The sequence below is a fragment of the Oncorhynchus masou genome, chromosome 9, assembly GCF_036934945.1.
Source record: "Oncorhynchus masou masou isolate Uvic2021 chromosome 9, UVic_Omas_1.1, whole genome shotgun sequence".
Lineage (NCBI taxonomy): Eukaryota > Metazoa > Chordata > Actinopteri > Salmoniformes > Salmonidae > Oncorhynchus > Oncorhynchus masou.
In genome coordinates, this window is record NC_088220.1 from 40,353,771 (window position 1) to 40,370,089 (window position 16,319).

The following is a 16,319-nucleotide window of genomic DNA, read 5'->3' on the forward strand; positions in this document are numbered from 1 at the left end:
TGGGGACTCGGAGCTGGGACTGATAGGGGCTAGAGGTCTACGGTTGAGTTCTCTCTCTCAGACGCTGGTCAATGCGTGAGGCCAACTTGATCAGGGACTCGAGATTGTCCGATGGTTCCCGAGTGGCCAGTTCATCTTGGATAGTGTCGGAAAGGCCTTTCAGAAAGCACACCGTGAGCGCCTCGTTGTTCCAGCCACTTGCTGCTGCCACCGTGCGGAACTGGATGGCATAGTCCGTCACGCTGCGCAATCCTTGGTGGAGAGTCAGGAGCTGTTTGGCTGAGTCAGAACCACTGCTTGGGCCTTGAAACACTCGTTTGAATTCCTCAGCAAAGGCAGAGTAGCTGGCACAGCAGGAACTATGGGCATCCCACACAGCAGTAGCCCAGGCCAGGGCTTTTTCCGACAGCAGGGTGATGATATAAGCGATCTTAGACCGGTCGGTGGGAAACGACGAGGGTTGTAGCTCAAAGGAGAGAGAACATTGGGTGAGAAACCCTTTACAAGCACTTGGATCACCTGAGAACCGTTGGGGAGGTGGAAGACGAGGTTCAGCCAGGGGTTAACTGCCATGGGTACGTGAATCTGAGGTACTGGGACGGGAACTGTTGCCGGGGTAAGACAATCAGATATTTGCTTAATGGAAGTCAGCATCTCCGACAGAAGATGAGAATGTCTAGCCATTAAGGCCTCTTGCTGAACCAGGGCGGCTTCGTGGCGTTGGACAGTCTCCTGGTGGTGGGACAGCATGGCAAAAAGGCCCTGGGAACTGGCTGCCTCTGGGTTCATTTTTGGCTCTGTGTTTCTGTCAGGACCCGGTTACGAACCTGGGTCTCCGGAGTGAGAAACAGTCACTTAACCAACTGAGCCACGAATAGTCAGCAGAACCCAGAAGATGAGGCAGACACAGCAGTACTTAAGACGGTGTATTTAATAAAGTAAAAAGGAAAAGTCCTTAAATACAAAATGGCAAATCCAAAAGGTGGTAGGAATAGCACAAAAAAGCCTCAAGAGATACTCAAAAACAAAAACAGAATTCCACAAGAGCATCCACCGGAATCGACAAGAATACACAGAACACTAGGGCTGGGTGCTAACATACAAACACAGAGCACAGAACTGAGGGAAACTAAGGGTTTAAATACAATCAGGGGAAACGAGGCACAGGTGCAAATAATAATGGGGAACAAGGGAAAAAACATAAGGTCAAAAAGCACAATGGGGGCATCTAGTGACCAAAACCCGGAACAACCCTGGCCAAATCCTGACAATTATGTAGTTAATTCGGAAAAAGTTTGACGTTGTAGGTGACTGAATTTTCGGTTAGTTTCGGTAGCCAGATGCGATGTACAAAACGGAACGATTTCTCCTACACACAGACGCTTTCAGGAAAAACTGCGCATTTGGTATGTAACTGAGAGTCTCCTCATTGAAAACATCCGAAGCTCTTCAAAGGTAAATGATTTTATTTATTTGGTTATCTGGTTTTTGTGAAAATGTTGCGTGCTAAATGCTACTCAAAATGCTAAGCTAGCTTTGCATACTCTTACACAAATTAGTCAATTTCTATGGTTCAAAAGCATATTTTGAAAATCTGAGATGACAGTGTTGTTAAGAAAAGGCTAAGCTTGAGAGCAGACACATTATTTTCATTTTATTTGCGATTTTCAGAAATCGTTAACGTTGCGTTATGCTAATGAGCCTGAGGCTTTAGTCACGATCCCGGATCCGGGATGGGGAGTTTCAAGAGGTTAAAGCAAATTTCTGCAGCATTAGTAAAAGATGTGATCAATACATGTTGATGCTTTCATTCCTGTGCTGTTTGTAACAAAGCTGGTAGGTAAGCTGATAATCTGAACAGGTTGTAGGCACTAGTTACAGTTTGAATCTTTTTCTTGCGTAGTCAGCTTGATAAAAGCTTGTCAACATTTAAAATCACCCAGAAAATATACCTCAGTCGATATCACATACATTATCAAGCATTTCACACATGTTATAACCAGTTACTGACTGTTAGCGCTTGGTAGTCTATAGCAGCTTTCCACCAGAATGGGCTTTAGGTGAGGTAGCTGTACCTTTAGCCTTTAGCCAGTATTTAACATGAGATCCTCTCTAAGCTTTACAGGTACTGTATGTGGTTCTGAATATAAACGGAAACACCCCCACCTCTTTTATTTCCGTCAATTCTATAGATGTTATAACCATGTATTTCTAACACTGTATCATCAAAGGTATTATCTAAGTGAGTTTCAGAGAATGTGAGAATGTCATCTGTTACTAGCAAATTATTGTTTCATGAACCTTGTTTCCTGTTGTGGCGAGGTGTTCCCCTCAGGGAACTCCACCTCCCCCCATTCAGCTGAAACGGTGGCGCAGGGAATGCAAAAATATTCTTAGAAATATTTAACTTCCACACATTAACAAGTCCCATACCTCAAATGAAAGATAAACACCTTGTTCATCTACCCAGCATGTCAGATTTGTAAAATGTTTTATGGCAAAAACACAGCATATGTTTATGTTAGACCACCACTAAAACAAAGAAAAAATGCAGCCATTTTGTAGAACAAAAGATACAATCACAAAAGCAGGATTAAAAAAATAAATAATTCACTAACCTCTTGAAAATCCTCATCAGATGACAGTCATATGACATGTTACACATTACATTTGTGTTTTGTTCGATAATATGCATTTTATATCCATAAATCTTGGTTTACATTGACGCCATGTTCAGAAAATTCTCCAAAATGTCCGAAGTAATTATAGAAAGCTATGCCAGATAACAGAAATACTCATCATAAACTTTGACTAAAGATACATGTTCTACATATAATTAAAAAGATACACTGGTACTTAATGCAACCGCTGTGTCGCATTTTTTTTTTACGTTACGGAAAAAGCCTAACATTGCAATAATCTGAGACGGCGCTCAGACGTAACAATATTTCTCTGCTATGTTGGAGTCAACAGAAATACAAAATTACAACATAAATATTCCCTTACCTTTGATGGTCTTCGATCAGAATGTAGTGGAAGGAGTCCTAGTTCACCAATAAATCGTTTTGTTTCATAATGTTCAATTCTAGTGTCCAATGTTCAATTCTAGTGTCCATGTAGCAGCATTTGCTACCACTTTCAGCTCAAATGCCCATGACTTCTGGTCCAGGATCATTTTGCATCAAAACTTCCTAATTACATATTACAGGTCGACAAAACTGGTCAAACTAAGTGCAGAATCAATCTTCAGGATGTTATAAACATTGATCGCATTAGATCAAAGTTCACAGCAAATGCTCCATTGCACTTTCTACTGAATGAGGACATCTAGTGGAACACATAGGAAGTGTTTCCAGATCCATAACTTGTTGGGAAGGGAGGGGGCGATGACGTCAAAGTTGCCCCAACTTTCAGGATTCCAAAACTAGTTTGGAAGATTGCCTGCCCTGTGAGTTCTGTTATACTCACAGACATAATTCAAACGGTTTTAGAAGCTTCAGAGTGTTTTCTATCCAATAATAATAATAATAATAATATGCATGTATTAGCAATTTAGGACAGATTTTGATGCAGTTCACTATGGGCACGCAATTCATCCAAAGGGGAAATACTGCCCCCTATCCTGAACAGGTTTTAAACTACGTATGTTAACGTGGGTTATTTTAACACTTTTCTGGGATGCTTTCATTGCTCTACTGGGAAGCGTAGCAGAAGTAGACATGCTCATGTTATTTATGTTCGTGCAGAGTGAGCTGCACACAGTGGACTTCCTACTCGGGCACAACGCCTCAGTGCTAACTCTCACGTTTTAGGGAAGACACAGATGCAGACAGTGTCGAAGTAACAAAAGTTTATTACAAGAACAGGGGCAGGCACAATGACAGGTTAAGGGCAGGCAGAGGTCAATAAACCAGATCTGGAATCAGCAGACAAAGGTCTGTGAGACATGGGTTGGATTTTAGACACATGACAGTGGGATGTAAACAAAGGGTATGGGGCAACAGAAGACGAACAGCAGAGGGGCTAATGACCTTGGAGATGGGGAAAGGGCCAATAAACCATGGGGAAAGTTTGCGGGACCCAACCCAGAGTGGCAGATCCTGGGTGGACAGCCATACCCTCTGCCCGTGACGATACCCGGGTGCCAGGGTCCGCTTGTCGTTGATACTTGGAGGTGGTCTTGAAAAGGGCCAACCGGGCTCTCTGATGACAGGGGCGGACAAACATCTGGACAGAAGTTATGCCGACCTCTTCCTCTTGCTCAGAGAAGAGCAGGGGTTATAACCCAGGGAACACTCAAAGGGCGAGAGTCCTCTAACACGGAGGGTGGCTGAGTGGGGATGCCTAACTCGGACGCTAGGGTAGCGTCCATAAAGCTCTTATCGGCCCCAGAGTCCCAGAGGCACTCGGTCAGGGCATTCTGCCAAGGTCTGGAACTCTTCCATAAGACCATGAAGCAACTCCTTGTGCCTTCCGATGATGGCTCCTTGGGAGGAGATGGCGTCGCGGAGCTGGTCCGAGTCTGCTGGGTCAGTCATGGCCAGTTTGTACTCTCACATTTTAAGGAAGACCGAGATGCAGACAGTGTCAAAGTGACAAAGGTTTATTATTAGAACAGCGGCAGGCAAAACGATAGGTCAAGAGCAGATAGAGGTCAGTAATCCAGATCAGAGTCAAAATGTACAGAACGGCAGGCAGTCTCAGGTTCAGGGCAGGCAGAGGTCAATAATCGAGGGTGGTGTGACAAGGCAGGTAGGCACAGGGTCAGGGAAGGTAGAATGGTCCAAACCGGAAAAACTAGAAAAAAGGAACTATAGAAAAAGACAGGAGCAAGGGAGAAAACCCCGGTTGGCTTGAAGGACAAAATGAACTGGCAACAGACAAACAGAGTCACATGTATAAATACACTGGGGATAATGGGGAAGATTACAACTTGCAGACTTGTTTACGTGCTGCTGTGCGTTTTGTTGCTAACTTTACTCCGCTACCTGACAACTTTACGGTTTTACTTTTTAATTATCGTTTATATTTCTAGTTTTTCCCTCACTCAACTTTTTGTTCATTCAACTTTTTCACTCCGGACGCTTTATCTGGACATGGTTCGTCAAGACCTCCACCATCCGAAGCTAAGTAGTAACATTAACATGATGCCTTCTAATTGCACTCGCTGTACTCATAATATACAGGAGAACAATTGCCTTACGGCGAGGATAGCTGTGCTACAAGCCCAGCTTCAGATGCAATCATTAGGCAAGGGTAATTTCAGTGTAGGAAAGGATGAAGCAGCGTCTGTGCCACCAGTAAGTACAGATAGTAGTATAAACCCCCTCACACAGTCCCCGCGGCTGTTAAACCGTCTCATGGCTTCCGGAGGGAAATTCTGTAGGAATACTCAACCGGTGGCTCAACCGGTGTCGTTCATTCAGCCGACAGAAACTTTTAACCGGTTCTCCCCACTAAGCAGCGAGTCAGATTCTGAGGCCGAGCCTTCTCTGGTCTCTACTCCTCCCGTTACGGGGTCTGAGATGCCGAAGCCTCCCACGACTCTGACAAATTGAAAAGTCAGCCCTAGTCAATGGTGACTCCATTACCCGCAGTATTAGACTTAAAACGAATCATCCAGTGATCATACACTGTTTACCAGGGGGCAGGGCTACCGACTTTAAGGCTAATCTGAAGATGGTGCTGGCTAAAGCTAAAACTGGCGAGTGTAGAGAGTATAGGGATATTGTTATCCACGTCGGCACCAACAATGTTAGGATGAAACAGTCAGAGGTCTCCAAGCGCAACATGGCTTCAGAGTGTAAGTCAGCTAGAAAGATGTGTCGGCATCAAGTAATTGTCTCTGCCCCCCTCCCAGTTAGGGGGAGTGATGAGCTCTACAGCAGAGTCTCTGGCCCCCTCCCAGTTAGGGGGAGTGATGAGCTCTACAGCAGAGTCTCACAACTCAATCGCTGGTTGAAAACTGTTTTCTGACCCTCCCAAAAGATAGAATTTATAGATAACTGGCCCTCTTTCTTTCTTTTGAGGAGTGATGGATTCCATCCTAGCTGGAGGGGTGCTCTCATCTTATCTATGAATATAGATAGGGATCTAACTCCTCTAGCTCCACAATGAGATAGGGTGCAGGCCAGGCAGCAGGGTTAGCCAGCCTGCCAGCTTAGTGGAGCCTGACACTAGCACAGTCAGTGTAGTCAGCTCAGCTATCCCCATTGAGACCGTGTCTGTGCCTCGACCTAGGTTGGGCAAAACTAAACTTGGCGGTGTTTCCCTTAGCAATCTCACTGGAATAAAGACCTCCTCCATTCCTGCCATTATTGAAAGAGATTGTGATACCTCACATCTCAAAATAGGGCTACATAATGTTAGATCCCTCACTTCCAAGGCAGTTATAGTCAATGAACTAATCACTGATCATAATCTTAATGTGATTGGCTTGACTGAAACATGGCTTAATTAAGCCTGATGAATTTACTGTGTTAAACGAGGCCTAACCTCCTGGTTACACTAGTGAACAAATCCCCCGCTCATCCCGCAAAGGCGAAGGTGTTGCTAACATTTACGATAGCAAATTTAAATTTACAAAAAAATATATATGTTTTTGTCTTTTGAGCTTCTAGTCATGAAATCTTTGCAGCCTGCTCACTTTTTATAGCTACTGTTTACAGGCCTCCTGGGCCATATACAGCGTTCCTCACTGTGTTCCCTGAATTCCTATCAGACCTTGTCGTCATAGCAGATAACATTCAATTTTTTTAGTGACTTTAATATTCACATGAAAAGTCCACAGACCCACTCCAAAAAGCTTTTGGGGCTATCATTGACTCAGTGGGGTTTTTCCAACATGTCTCCGGACCTACTCACCGCCACAGTCACACTCTGGACCTAGTTTTGTCCCATTGAATAAATGTTGTGGATCTTAATGTTTATCCTCATAATCCTGGACTATCGGACCACCATTTTATTACGTTTGCAGTCGCAACAAATAATCTGCTCAGACCCCAACCAAGGATCATCAAAAGTCGTGCTATAAATTCTCAGACAACCCAAAGATTCCTTGATGCCCTTCCAGACTCCCTCTGCCTACCCAAGGATGTCAGAGGACAAAAATCAGCTAACCACCTAACTGAGGAGCTTAATTTAACCTTGTGCAATACCCTAGATGCAGAAGCACCCCTAAGAACTAAAAACATTTGTCATAAGAAACTAGCTCCCTGGTATACCAGAGCTCTGAAGAAAGCTTCCAGAATATTGGAACGGAAATGACGCCACACCAAACTGGAAGTCTTTCGACTAGCTTGGAAAGACAGTACCGTGCAGTATCGAAGAGCCCTCACTGCTGCTCGATCATCCTATTTTTCCAACTTAATTGAGGAAAATAAGAACAATTCAAAATGTCTTTTTAATAATGTCGCAAAGCTAACTAAAAAGCAGCATTCCCTAAGAGAGGATGGTTTTCACTTCAGCAGTGATAAATTCATGAACTTCTTTGAGGAAAAGATCATGATCATTAGAAAGCAAATCTGCGTATTCCTCCAACGCTCAGTTGTCCCGAGTCTGCACAACTCTGCCAAGACCTAGGATCAAGGGTGACACTCAAGTGTTTTAGTACTATATCTCTTGGCACAATGATGAAAATAATCATGGCCGCTAAACCTTCAAGCTGCATACTGGACCCTAATTCCTATATCGAATCTCCCATTCCTCTCAAAATGTTTAGAAAAAGCTGTTGCGCAACAACTCACTGCCTTCCTGAAGACAAACAATGTATTTGAAATGCTTCAGTCTGGTTTTAGACCCCATCATAGCACTGAAACTGCACTTGTGAAGGTGGTAAATTACCTTTTAATGGCGTCAGACCGAGGCTCTGCAACGGTCCTCGTGCTCCTAGACCTTAGTGTGCTTTTGATACCATCGATCACCACATTCTTTTGAAGAGATTGGAAACCCAAATTGGTCTACACGGATAAGTTCTGGCCTGGTTTAGATCTTATCTGTTGGAAAGATATCAGTTTGTCTCTGTGGATGGTTTGTCCTCAGACAAATCAATTGTAAATTTTGTTGTTCCTCAAGGTTCCATTTTAGGACCACTATTGTTTTGACTATATATATATATATTTATTTATTTATTTATATTTGACCTCTTGGGGATGTCATTCGAGAACATAATGTTAACTTTCACTGCTATGCGGATGACACAGAGCTGTACATTGATGAAACATGGTGAAGCCCCAAAACCATGGAATGGTCTGCTACCCATGTGAGAGTCTCAACCTTTAAGTCTCTATTGAAGATTCATCTCTTCGGTAGGTCCTATGATTGAGTATAGTCTGGCCCAGGAGTGTGATGGTGAACGGAAAGGCACTGGAGCAGCGTACCGCACTTGCTGTCTCTGCCTGACCGGTTCCCCTCTCTCCACTGGGAGTCACTGCTTACGTGTGCTCTTCCATGCCGTCCCTAGGAGGGGTGCGTCACTTGAGTGGGTTGAGTCACCTGATGTGGTCTTCCTGTCTGGATTGGCGCCCCCCCCCCCCCTCTTGGGTTGTGCCGTGGTGGAGATCTTTGTGGGCTATACTCGGCCTTGTTTCAGGATGGTAAATTGGTGGTTGAAGATATCCCTCTAGTGGTGTGGGGGTTGTGTGGGGTTATATTCTGCCTGTTTTGCCCTGTCTGAGGGTGTCATCGGATGGGGCCACAGTGTCTCCTGACCCCTCCTGACTCAGCCTCTAGTATTTATGCTGTAGTAGTTTATGTGTTGTGGGGCTAGGGTCAGTCTGTTATATCTGGAGTACTTCTTCTGTCTTATCCAGTGTCCTGTGTGAATTTAAGTATGTTCTCTCTAATTCTCTCTTTCTCTCTCTCGGAGGACCTGAGCCCTAGGACCATGCCTCAGGACTACCTGGCATGATGACTCCTTGCTGTCCCCAGTACACCTGGCCATGCTGCTGCTCCAGTTTCAACTATTCTGCCTGCGGCTATGGAACCCTGACCTTTTCACCGGACGTGCTACCTGTCCCAGACCTGCTGTTTTCAACTCTCCAGAGGCAGAAGGAGCGGTAGAGATACTCTCAATGATCGGCTATGAAAAGCCAACTGACATTTACTTCTGAGGTGCTGACCTGTTGCACCCTCGACAACTACTGTGTTTATTATTATTGGACCATGCTGGTCATTTATGAACATTTGAACATCTTGGCCATGTTCTGTTATAATCTCCACACGGCACAGCCAGAAGAGGACTGGCCACCCCACATAGCCTGGTTCCTCTCTAGGTTTCTTCCTAGGTTTTGACCTTTATAGGGAGTTTTTACTAGCCACCGTGCTTCTACACCTGCATTGCTTGCTGTTTGGGGTTTTAGGCTGGGTTTCTGTACTGCACTTTGAGATATCAGGCACATGATTACTGCATACAATAGCTGTAGGCTTTAGATTAACTGTCTTCAAACTCGGGACCTTGGGTTGATATGAAAGCTTCTTTTAGTAATAATACTTGTTTACGTTATATTTAACAACTTTAGATTCTACAGAGCAATGCAGGTAAGATGCTAGCGGAAAATCAGCTTAATCAGTTAATCACCTTGCACCTGCAAACAACTGGCACGTTCTCTCTCTCATTCCTGACGCAAGGCATTCTGGAACTTGCAGTCAAAAGCGTAATTCAATACTAACCAATACAATTACATATGTAAATAACTGTAAAGAAATATCTTTAGATACAGCTCAATGAATTAACTTAAACATTAACTCTGTAACACATTAAAGTTACAACAGTAGGATCAGCAGAGGCATTTAGGGCAGTTAGAGGGACATACTTTAGGTTACTTACATGGTGGCTTCCAAAGCCACTGGGATAATGTACATTTGCTGAAGCATTATGGCAACTCAGTGACACAATGGTAGGGATTATTTGAGCTGGGCTTGGGTCATTGATAAATCATAATCTCAACACTGCCTTATAAGGCTGTGAAAGGATCCAGGAACCCAAATGATTTTCGTGTATCCCCTCATTATAAAACAAGATTTGTTTCCAGAAGGTATCAAAATATCCATCAAATGTTACACCCACAGAGCTGCAATAGTCTCGTAGCCGTTTATGGAGTGTTAAAAGTCTACTGGGGGGAGGCACAAGGCTAGATATTATGGGGCATTTGTTGGTGTCAAGCAGATACCCAATCAGTTATTTGAAATCCATCTTCAGCTGTTCTGAGCTGCCCTTCATAATGTCATTGAATCCCACATGAACTTTGATATACTCAATTTCCTGATACAGGTTTAAAATGTTTGATGTCCTGTACCCGTGCTCCTGGGTAGCACAAAGTTTTTGCTCCAGGGACTGAGACATTTCTCACCATTGAACTGCCCAATACAACGGCTGGAGAAGGGGATGGATAAATCTGCTCAATCCTACTCCTCACACAATTTGTTGAACCTTTCACGGGCCCACAATCTCTCTCCCTCTCTGCTCTGATAAACATGATTCTGCAACTCTCATCTCTCCAGCGTTGCACTTCATCATTTATTTCCTTATAGAATTGCGCGAATGGTTCTGAAGGAAATGCAGCACTCCGTGATAAATTGAAATAAATTAGCTAAAGTTATAGAATTACTGCTGTCTGTTCATAAATAAATTAAATAATTCAGAATAGCCTACTACACCATGAGAAGGCCTATAATTTAGCCACAGAGGATCAATAGTTACTTAAAACAAATTGCCTAGCTGTGGATTGTATCCCAATAACCAGGAAATAGCCTACAGTCGGGAACGCACTACAAATCTCTCAGTGAAAAAACAGCATGCAGACAAAACATGCCTTTCGCAACATTTAAAAAATATTTGAGGGAAAACACAGGTTGGAAAGCAAATATGTCCTGCTGAAAAGAGAAGACTGTATTCTGTAGGCTACCAACATATTTGATCAACTTCCAAATATTGTTTTACAAAGTTAAGCAAGAGAGAGAGGCTTATGACGCGAGCGTGTCGGCCATCACCAGCAAGTGAGCTGCTAATCATTGGGGGAGTCAGTGAAACTGGAAAGCATTTTTAGGACTATCATTTCCTCTTCATATTGTAGACTACAATATGTGTCGACACACACCTACGCCTAGTCTATTGATGGATTCAAGACAAGGTCGTTTTTATTGATCTTAGATTCTCAGTTTGTCAGTGTCAAAATAGCCTGCCATTTCAATCATTTGTGCAGTATTAAAAAATATTCTGCTGAAGTCTCTCATCAGCTAAAATGATGCAGAATTACATGAAATGTGTTTATGAAAGGCCACATTTTTCCGGACCATGTTCCTCATGTGTGCAACTTCTTTAAGTGCCTCTACTCTACTGCTCTATGTCACGACGCAAACGCAATGATATGCATGCAATGCTTTATAATAAATGTGGGGTTTTTTGTACCTCAAAACTCCCGAGGTGACCCCCCTCTCAATCTCACTTTTTGTTCCGGCACATCCCGATTTACAAATAAAGACTGCTAAATAGCTAACTAAATAGCTGACAAAATGGCTACATGGAGATGAGCTTTTGTATTTTATTCTTATTTTTGCACTGTTTCTATGCACACTCACATGGCCCTACAAGCTCCGCACACTGACAAACACACATACAAACACTCACTAAATCATTTGCTCTCATACACATAATATGCACATACATTTATGCTGACTTACAATCATCAAATAAGCTGCTGCTTCTCTGTTTATCATATATCCTGATGACTAGTCACCTTACCCTTATACATATCTACCTTTATCGATCCAGTGTCCATGCACATTGTAAATATGGTACTGGAACTGACCCTGTATATAGTATGCTTACTTACTTTATCATGTTTTTCTTATTTACTTTTTATATCTTGTGTGTTTTTGTTCTACCTTATTATTTTTAATATAACATTGTTATTGATTACTGCATTGTTGGGGTTAGAGATAGCAAGAAAGGCATTTCACTGTACTTGTGCATGTGACATTAAAATTTGAAACATTAAAGGGTAACTACACCCCAAAACTGTAATTTTTCCAAGACCTAAAAAATGGTCTCCTGATGTGGTTCAAACATTGTTGTGGACTTGGAACATCCAAGTTTGTTGTTTTTCTATTTAAAACAGTGTGATTTTGAGCGTGAAAACCTGAATCAAATTTGAAAAACAAAATTGAGGAAATGGGATTTGGGAAAAAACTAAACAGAATCAGGCAAAAGAATTAACCAGATTTTATAAGGCCCTACATATGCGCATACACAAATATGCATACATATAATATGCATGCTCACACGAGCACACACACACCTCAACCCTGTCTATCCTCCCACACCTTTGAAGGCTCTATTTCCCCACCCAGGGGTCTGATTACCAGACCATTAAAAATGCTCGTAGCATGCATTAATATTTTGGAATAAAACTACTGATGTCTTTCTGGGCCCTTGGGGCCTGTGTAACAAAGACAGAAATTATTCAAGATATTATCCCCTGATCCTTACCAGCAGCCTGAAAACAACATGACCACTAAAATACAATTATCTTGCTCCAGAAGATTTCAGTGTCATTCACATATCCTTCCCTAACAAGCAAGGAGAATATTAATGAATGTCTTCACAAAAGTGAGGAAATGTTATCTTTTCCTTCCCAGTTGCACACTAATAGGAGTCAAACATCAAATGAATATATTCAAAGTGTGTGGTCAAAGTGTAATTTATGAGATGCACTGTCTGGATTTATTTGACGAGATGACCTAGCTGAGGGTACCGCAGTTTTTATGGGTATTGTCCCTGTAAAAAAAAACACATTTAGATGGAGGTCTGAATTGGTCAAGCTTCAGCTTTACTGTCTAACTCTGTCCTGTGGATTTACACTTTATACATCTACTTACTGACTTCAGGATACCAAATTGGGTCACGAGAACACATGATGGTTTGAAAGATTGTTTGATGTAGGATATTGCTACAGTACATACTATTTATATATACTAGAGCTCAAGTCATCAAGACTAAGGCTGTCAAACGGCATTGGTCTGGACTTCCATTCTCAGAATTAGCAGACCCCGAAGATATCCCTCTCTCTTTTCCCTCCTTGCTCTCGCCCTCAATGTGCAGCATTGGCAGTTGGCATAGCGTGTGATAGTTAAACCTTCATGTTATACGTGTTAAACCTGACATGTCTTCCCCATGCCGCCAAGGTGATCGCACCCTGGGTGGTGTACTAACACTTGTCAAAACAGAGCTGGCTGTTCCTTTCAGAGACACGAAGAGGAGGGCTTCTTTTAATCAAATTATTAGGACTCCTGTAATGGTCCTGTCAGGTAGTAAACTTGCTGGCTGGCATGCTTTCCTATGTTGGCCAAGATTTCTCTCCTCAGCTGCTCTCCACACTTTAGGAGGGTAGGTTTAATTGCAAACAACAAATATATGTATCAATCTTTTACCATATTTGGCATTGAAATATGGGTATACCACACTACTTGACATATAATTCATTTCAAATGCCTGCTGCTGGATCTCCCAGCAAGAAATATTTTGTTTTCCGAGCCAGGTTTGCTCCCATTTGGTTCTCCTAGTTATTTTGTCTGGCCTGGCAGAGGTGGAATTAAGCCACCTACGGGGGCGAGAGGTGGGTCATATAATAAAAGGGGACACAAAATGAAAGTTTCATTATTGATATCCTCAAAATTGGATTTGTGGATGCTATCAGTGCTTGGGGCAAGGGGTAGCAAATATACTTTTTTTCACATTTACATTTTATTTATGTAACAAGGAATGACATGCTATGCACAGACTTAATAGACTAGACATTGTTCTGTTAATATTTTTCATGAATCGATTCCTACATTTGATACACAGCACAGTAATTGCATTACCCTTACACAACATCACTGACAAAGCTAACCAGTAATTTTGTATTGCTGGGTGGCTAAATCACACAAGTCGGTGTCAGAAAGTCCGTCTTTCATTTTATGTATGCACAAGTCGGTCATCTGAGGATGTTTGATAAAAGCAGCAACTCAAAACTGAGCCTGTCACATTTAGGCATTTAATTTAATCTCAATCAATGTCACTCATATGTGGTGATATTACAAAAGTATGTGGACACCCCTTCAAATTAGTGGATTTGGCTATTTCAGCCACACCCGTTGCTGACAGATGTATAAAATCGAGCACACAGCCATGCAATCTCAAAAATTGGCAATTGAATGGCCCGTATTGAAAAGCTTAGTGACTTTCAATGTTGCACCGTCATAGGATGCCACCTTTCCAACAAGTCAGTTTGTCAAATTTCTGCCCTGCTATAGCTGCCCTAGTCAACTGTAAGTACTGTTATTGTGAAGTGGAAACGTCTAGGAGCAACAATGGCTCAGCCGCACCGTGGTAGGCCACACAAGCTCACAGAATGGGACTGCCAAGTGCTGAAGCGTGTAGTGCATAAAAATTGTCCGTCCTTGGTTGCAACTCTCACTGCCGAGTTCCAAACTGCCTCTGCAAGCAACGTCATCACAATAACTATTCGTTGGGAGCTTCATGAAATGGGTTTCCATGGCCGAGCAGCCGCACACACGTCTAAGATCACCATGCGCAATGCCAGGCGTCGGCTGGAGTGGTGTAAAGCTCGCCGCCATTGGACCCTGGAGCAGTGGAAACGCGTTCTCTGGAGTGATGAATCACGCTTCACTATTTGTCAATCCGATGGATTAATCTGGATTTGGTGGATGCCAAGAGAACGCTACCTGCCTCAATGCATAGTGCCAACTGTAAAGTTTGGTGAAGGAGGAATAATTTGCTGAGGCAGTTTTTCATGTTTCGGGCCAGGCCCCTTAATTCCCGTGAAGGGAAATCTTAACGCTACAGCATCAAATTACATTCTAGGAAATTATGTGTAGTTTAGCGAAGGCCCTTTCCTGTTCCAGCATGATAATGCCCCCGTGTACAAAGCGAAGGGCCATACAGAAATGGTTAGTCATATCAGTGCAGAAGAACTTCACCGTCCGGAAAAAATCCATGTCCTCAACCCCATCGAACGCCTTTGGGATGAGTTGGAATGCCGACTATGAGCCAGGCCTAATCGCCCAACATCAGTGCCCGACTTTACTAATACTCTTGTGGCTGAATGGAAGCAAGTCCCAGTGGGCAATGTTCCAACATCTAGTGGAAAGTCTTCCCAGAAGAGTGTTAAGGCTGTTATAGCAGAAAAGGGGGGACCAACTCCATGTTGATGACCAGGATTTTGGCATGAGATGTTCGATGAGCAGGTGTCTTACTTCATTTTGGTAATGCATTGTATCTCTTAAGAAATTTCACAACTTAAAAACAAACGCTCCATTCATAAACTAAAAGCCAGTGTGAAAATGGCTGGGGAGGGAATTAAAAGGAAAATTAGGAAGAAGGAGACTCACAGCTTTCAAGCTGCATGGTACAGGTCTGAATATCCATGGGGAAATTCTTCAAGTCCATAGGGCAGGACAGGATGAGAGTCAGCCTGAGATAGAAAGAGAGAGAGAAAAGAGAGAAGGGAAGTTTTAGGTGAAGGTAAAGTGCAAAGGAGAGCGTGAAAGAAGAGAATTACAACATACAGGGACAAATTCAGACAAAGAGGCAAAGGAATACAGGTAGAATCAGAAATTCCCCAGGGCAACTTTCTAGGCCCCTTACTTTTTTCAATCTTTACTAATGACATGCCATTGGCCTGAAGTAAAGCCAGTTTGGCTATGTATGTGGATGACTCAACACTCTACATGTCAGCTACTACAGCGAGTGAAATCACTGCAACACTTAACAAATAGCTGTATTTAGTTTCAGAATGGGTGACAAGGAATACATTTGTCCTAAATATTTCAAAAACTAAGAGCAATTTATTTGGGACAAATCATTCACTAAACCCTAAGCCTCAACTGAATCATGTAATAAATAATGTGGACATTTAGCAAGTGACTGCCATGGCAGCAGCTAATGGGGTCCTCAATAAATACAAATACAGATGCAAAGGGACTTTGAAATGTGATTGAAGACATACCTAATGCTATGTTGGTACCAATATTTATGGCCTACCCCCTAGATAAACTCTACTATACATTATGGCATGATTTGTGTGCGTTTTCTCCGATTATCAAAAAAGGCAAATTGCAAAGGATGCCATGAGTTACGGTGCCATTTGGTTACAGGGCTTTGCTGTAATAGCAAACTAATTGGTAGACACATGCTTCCCTTTATTTATTGCAGCGCTGACGCATTGAGTCTTCAAGGAGCCGTGAGGAAGAGACGGAGCTATTAGGGAGTTTGGGTTTGAAGAGAAGCTGTGTAATTACCTGTTGTAATGCATTGCCCA

At 42.7% G+C, this 16,319-nt stretch overlaps 1 protein-coding gene across 1 annotated transcript in view; it reads right to left on the minus strand.

The window, feature by feature from the left end:
• LOC135545222 (glycine receptor subunit alpha-4-like) overlaps nt 1-16,319 on the minus strand; it is a 127,476-nt gene that overhangs the window by 25,955 nt on the left and 85,202 nt on the right. Inside the window, exon 5 of the mRNA XM_064972847.1 lies at nt 15,391-15,473. Within this exon, the coding sequence (XP_064828919.1) occupies nt 15,391-15,473 (83 nt within the window). The remainder of the gene's footprint in view (nt 1-15,390; nt 15,474-16,319) is intronic.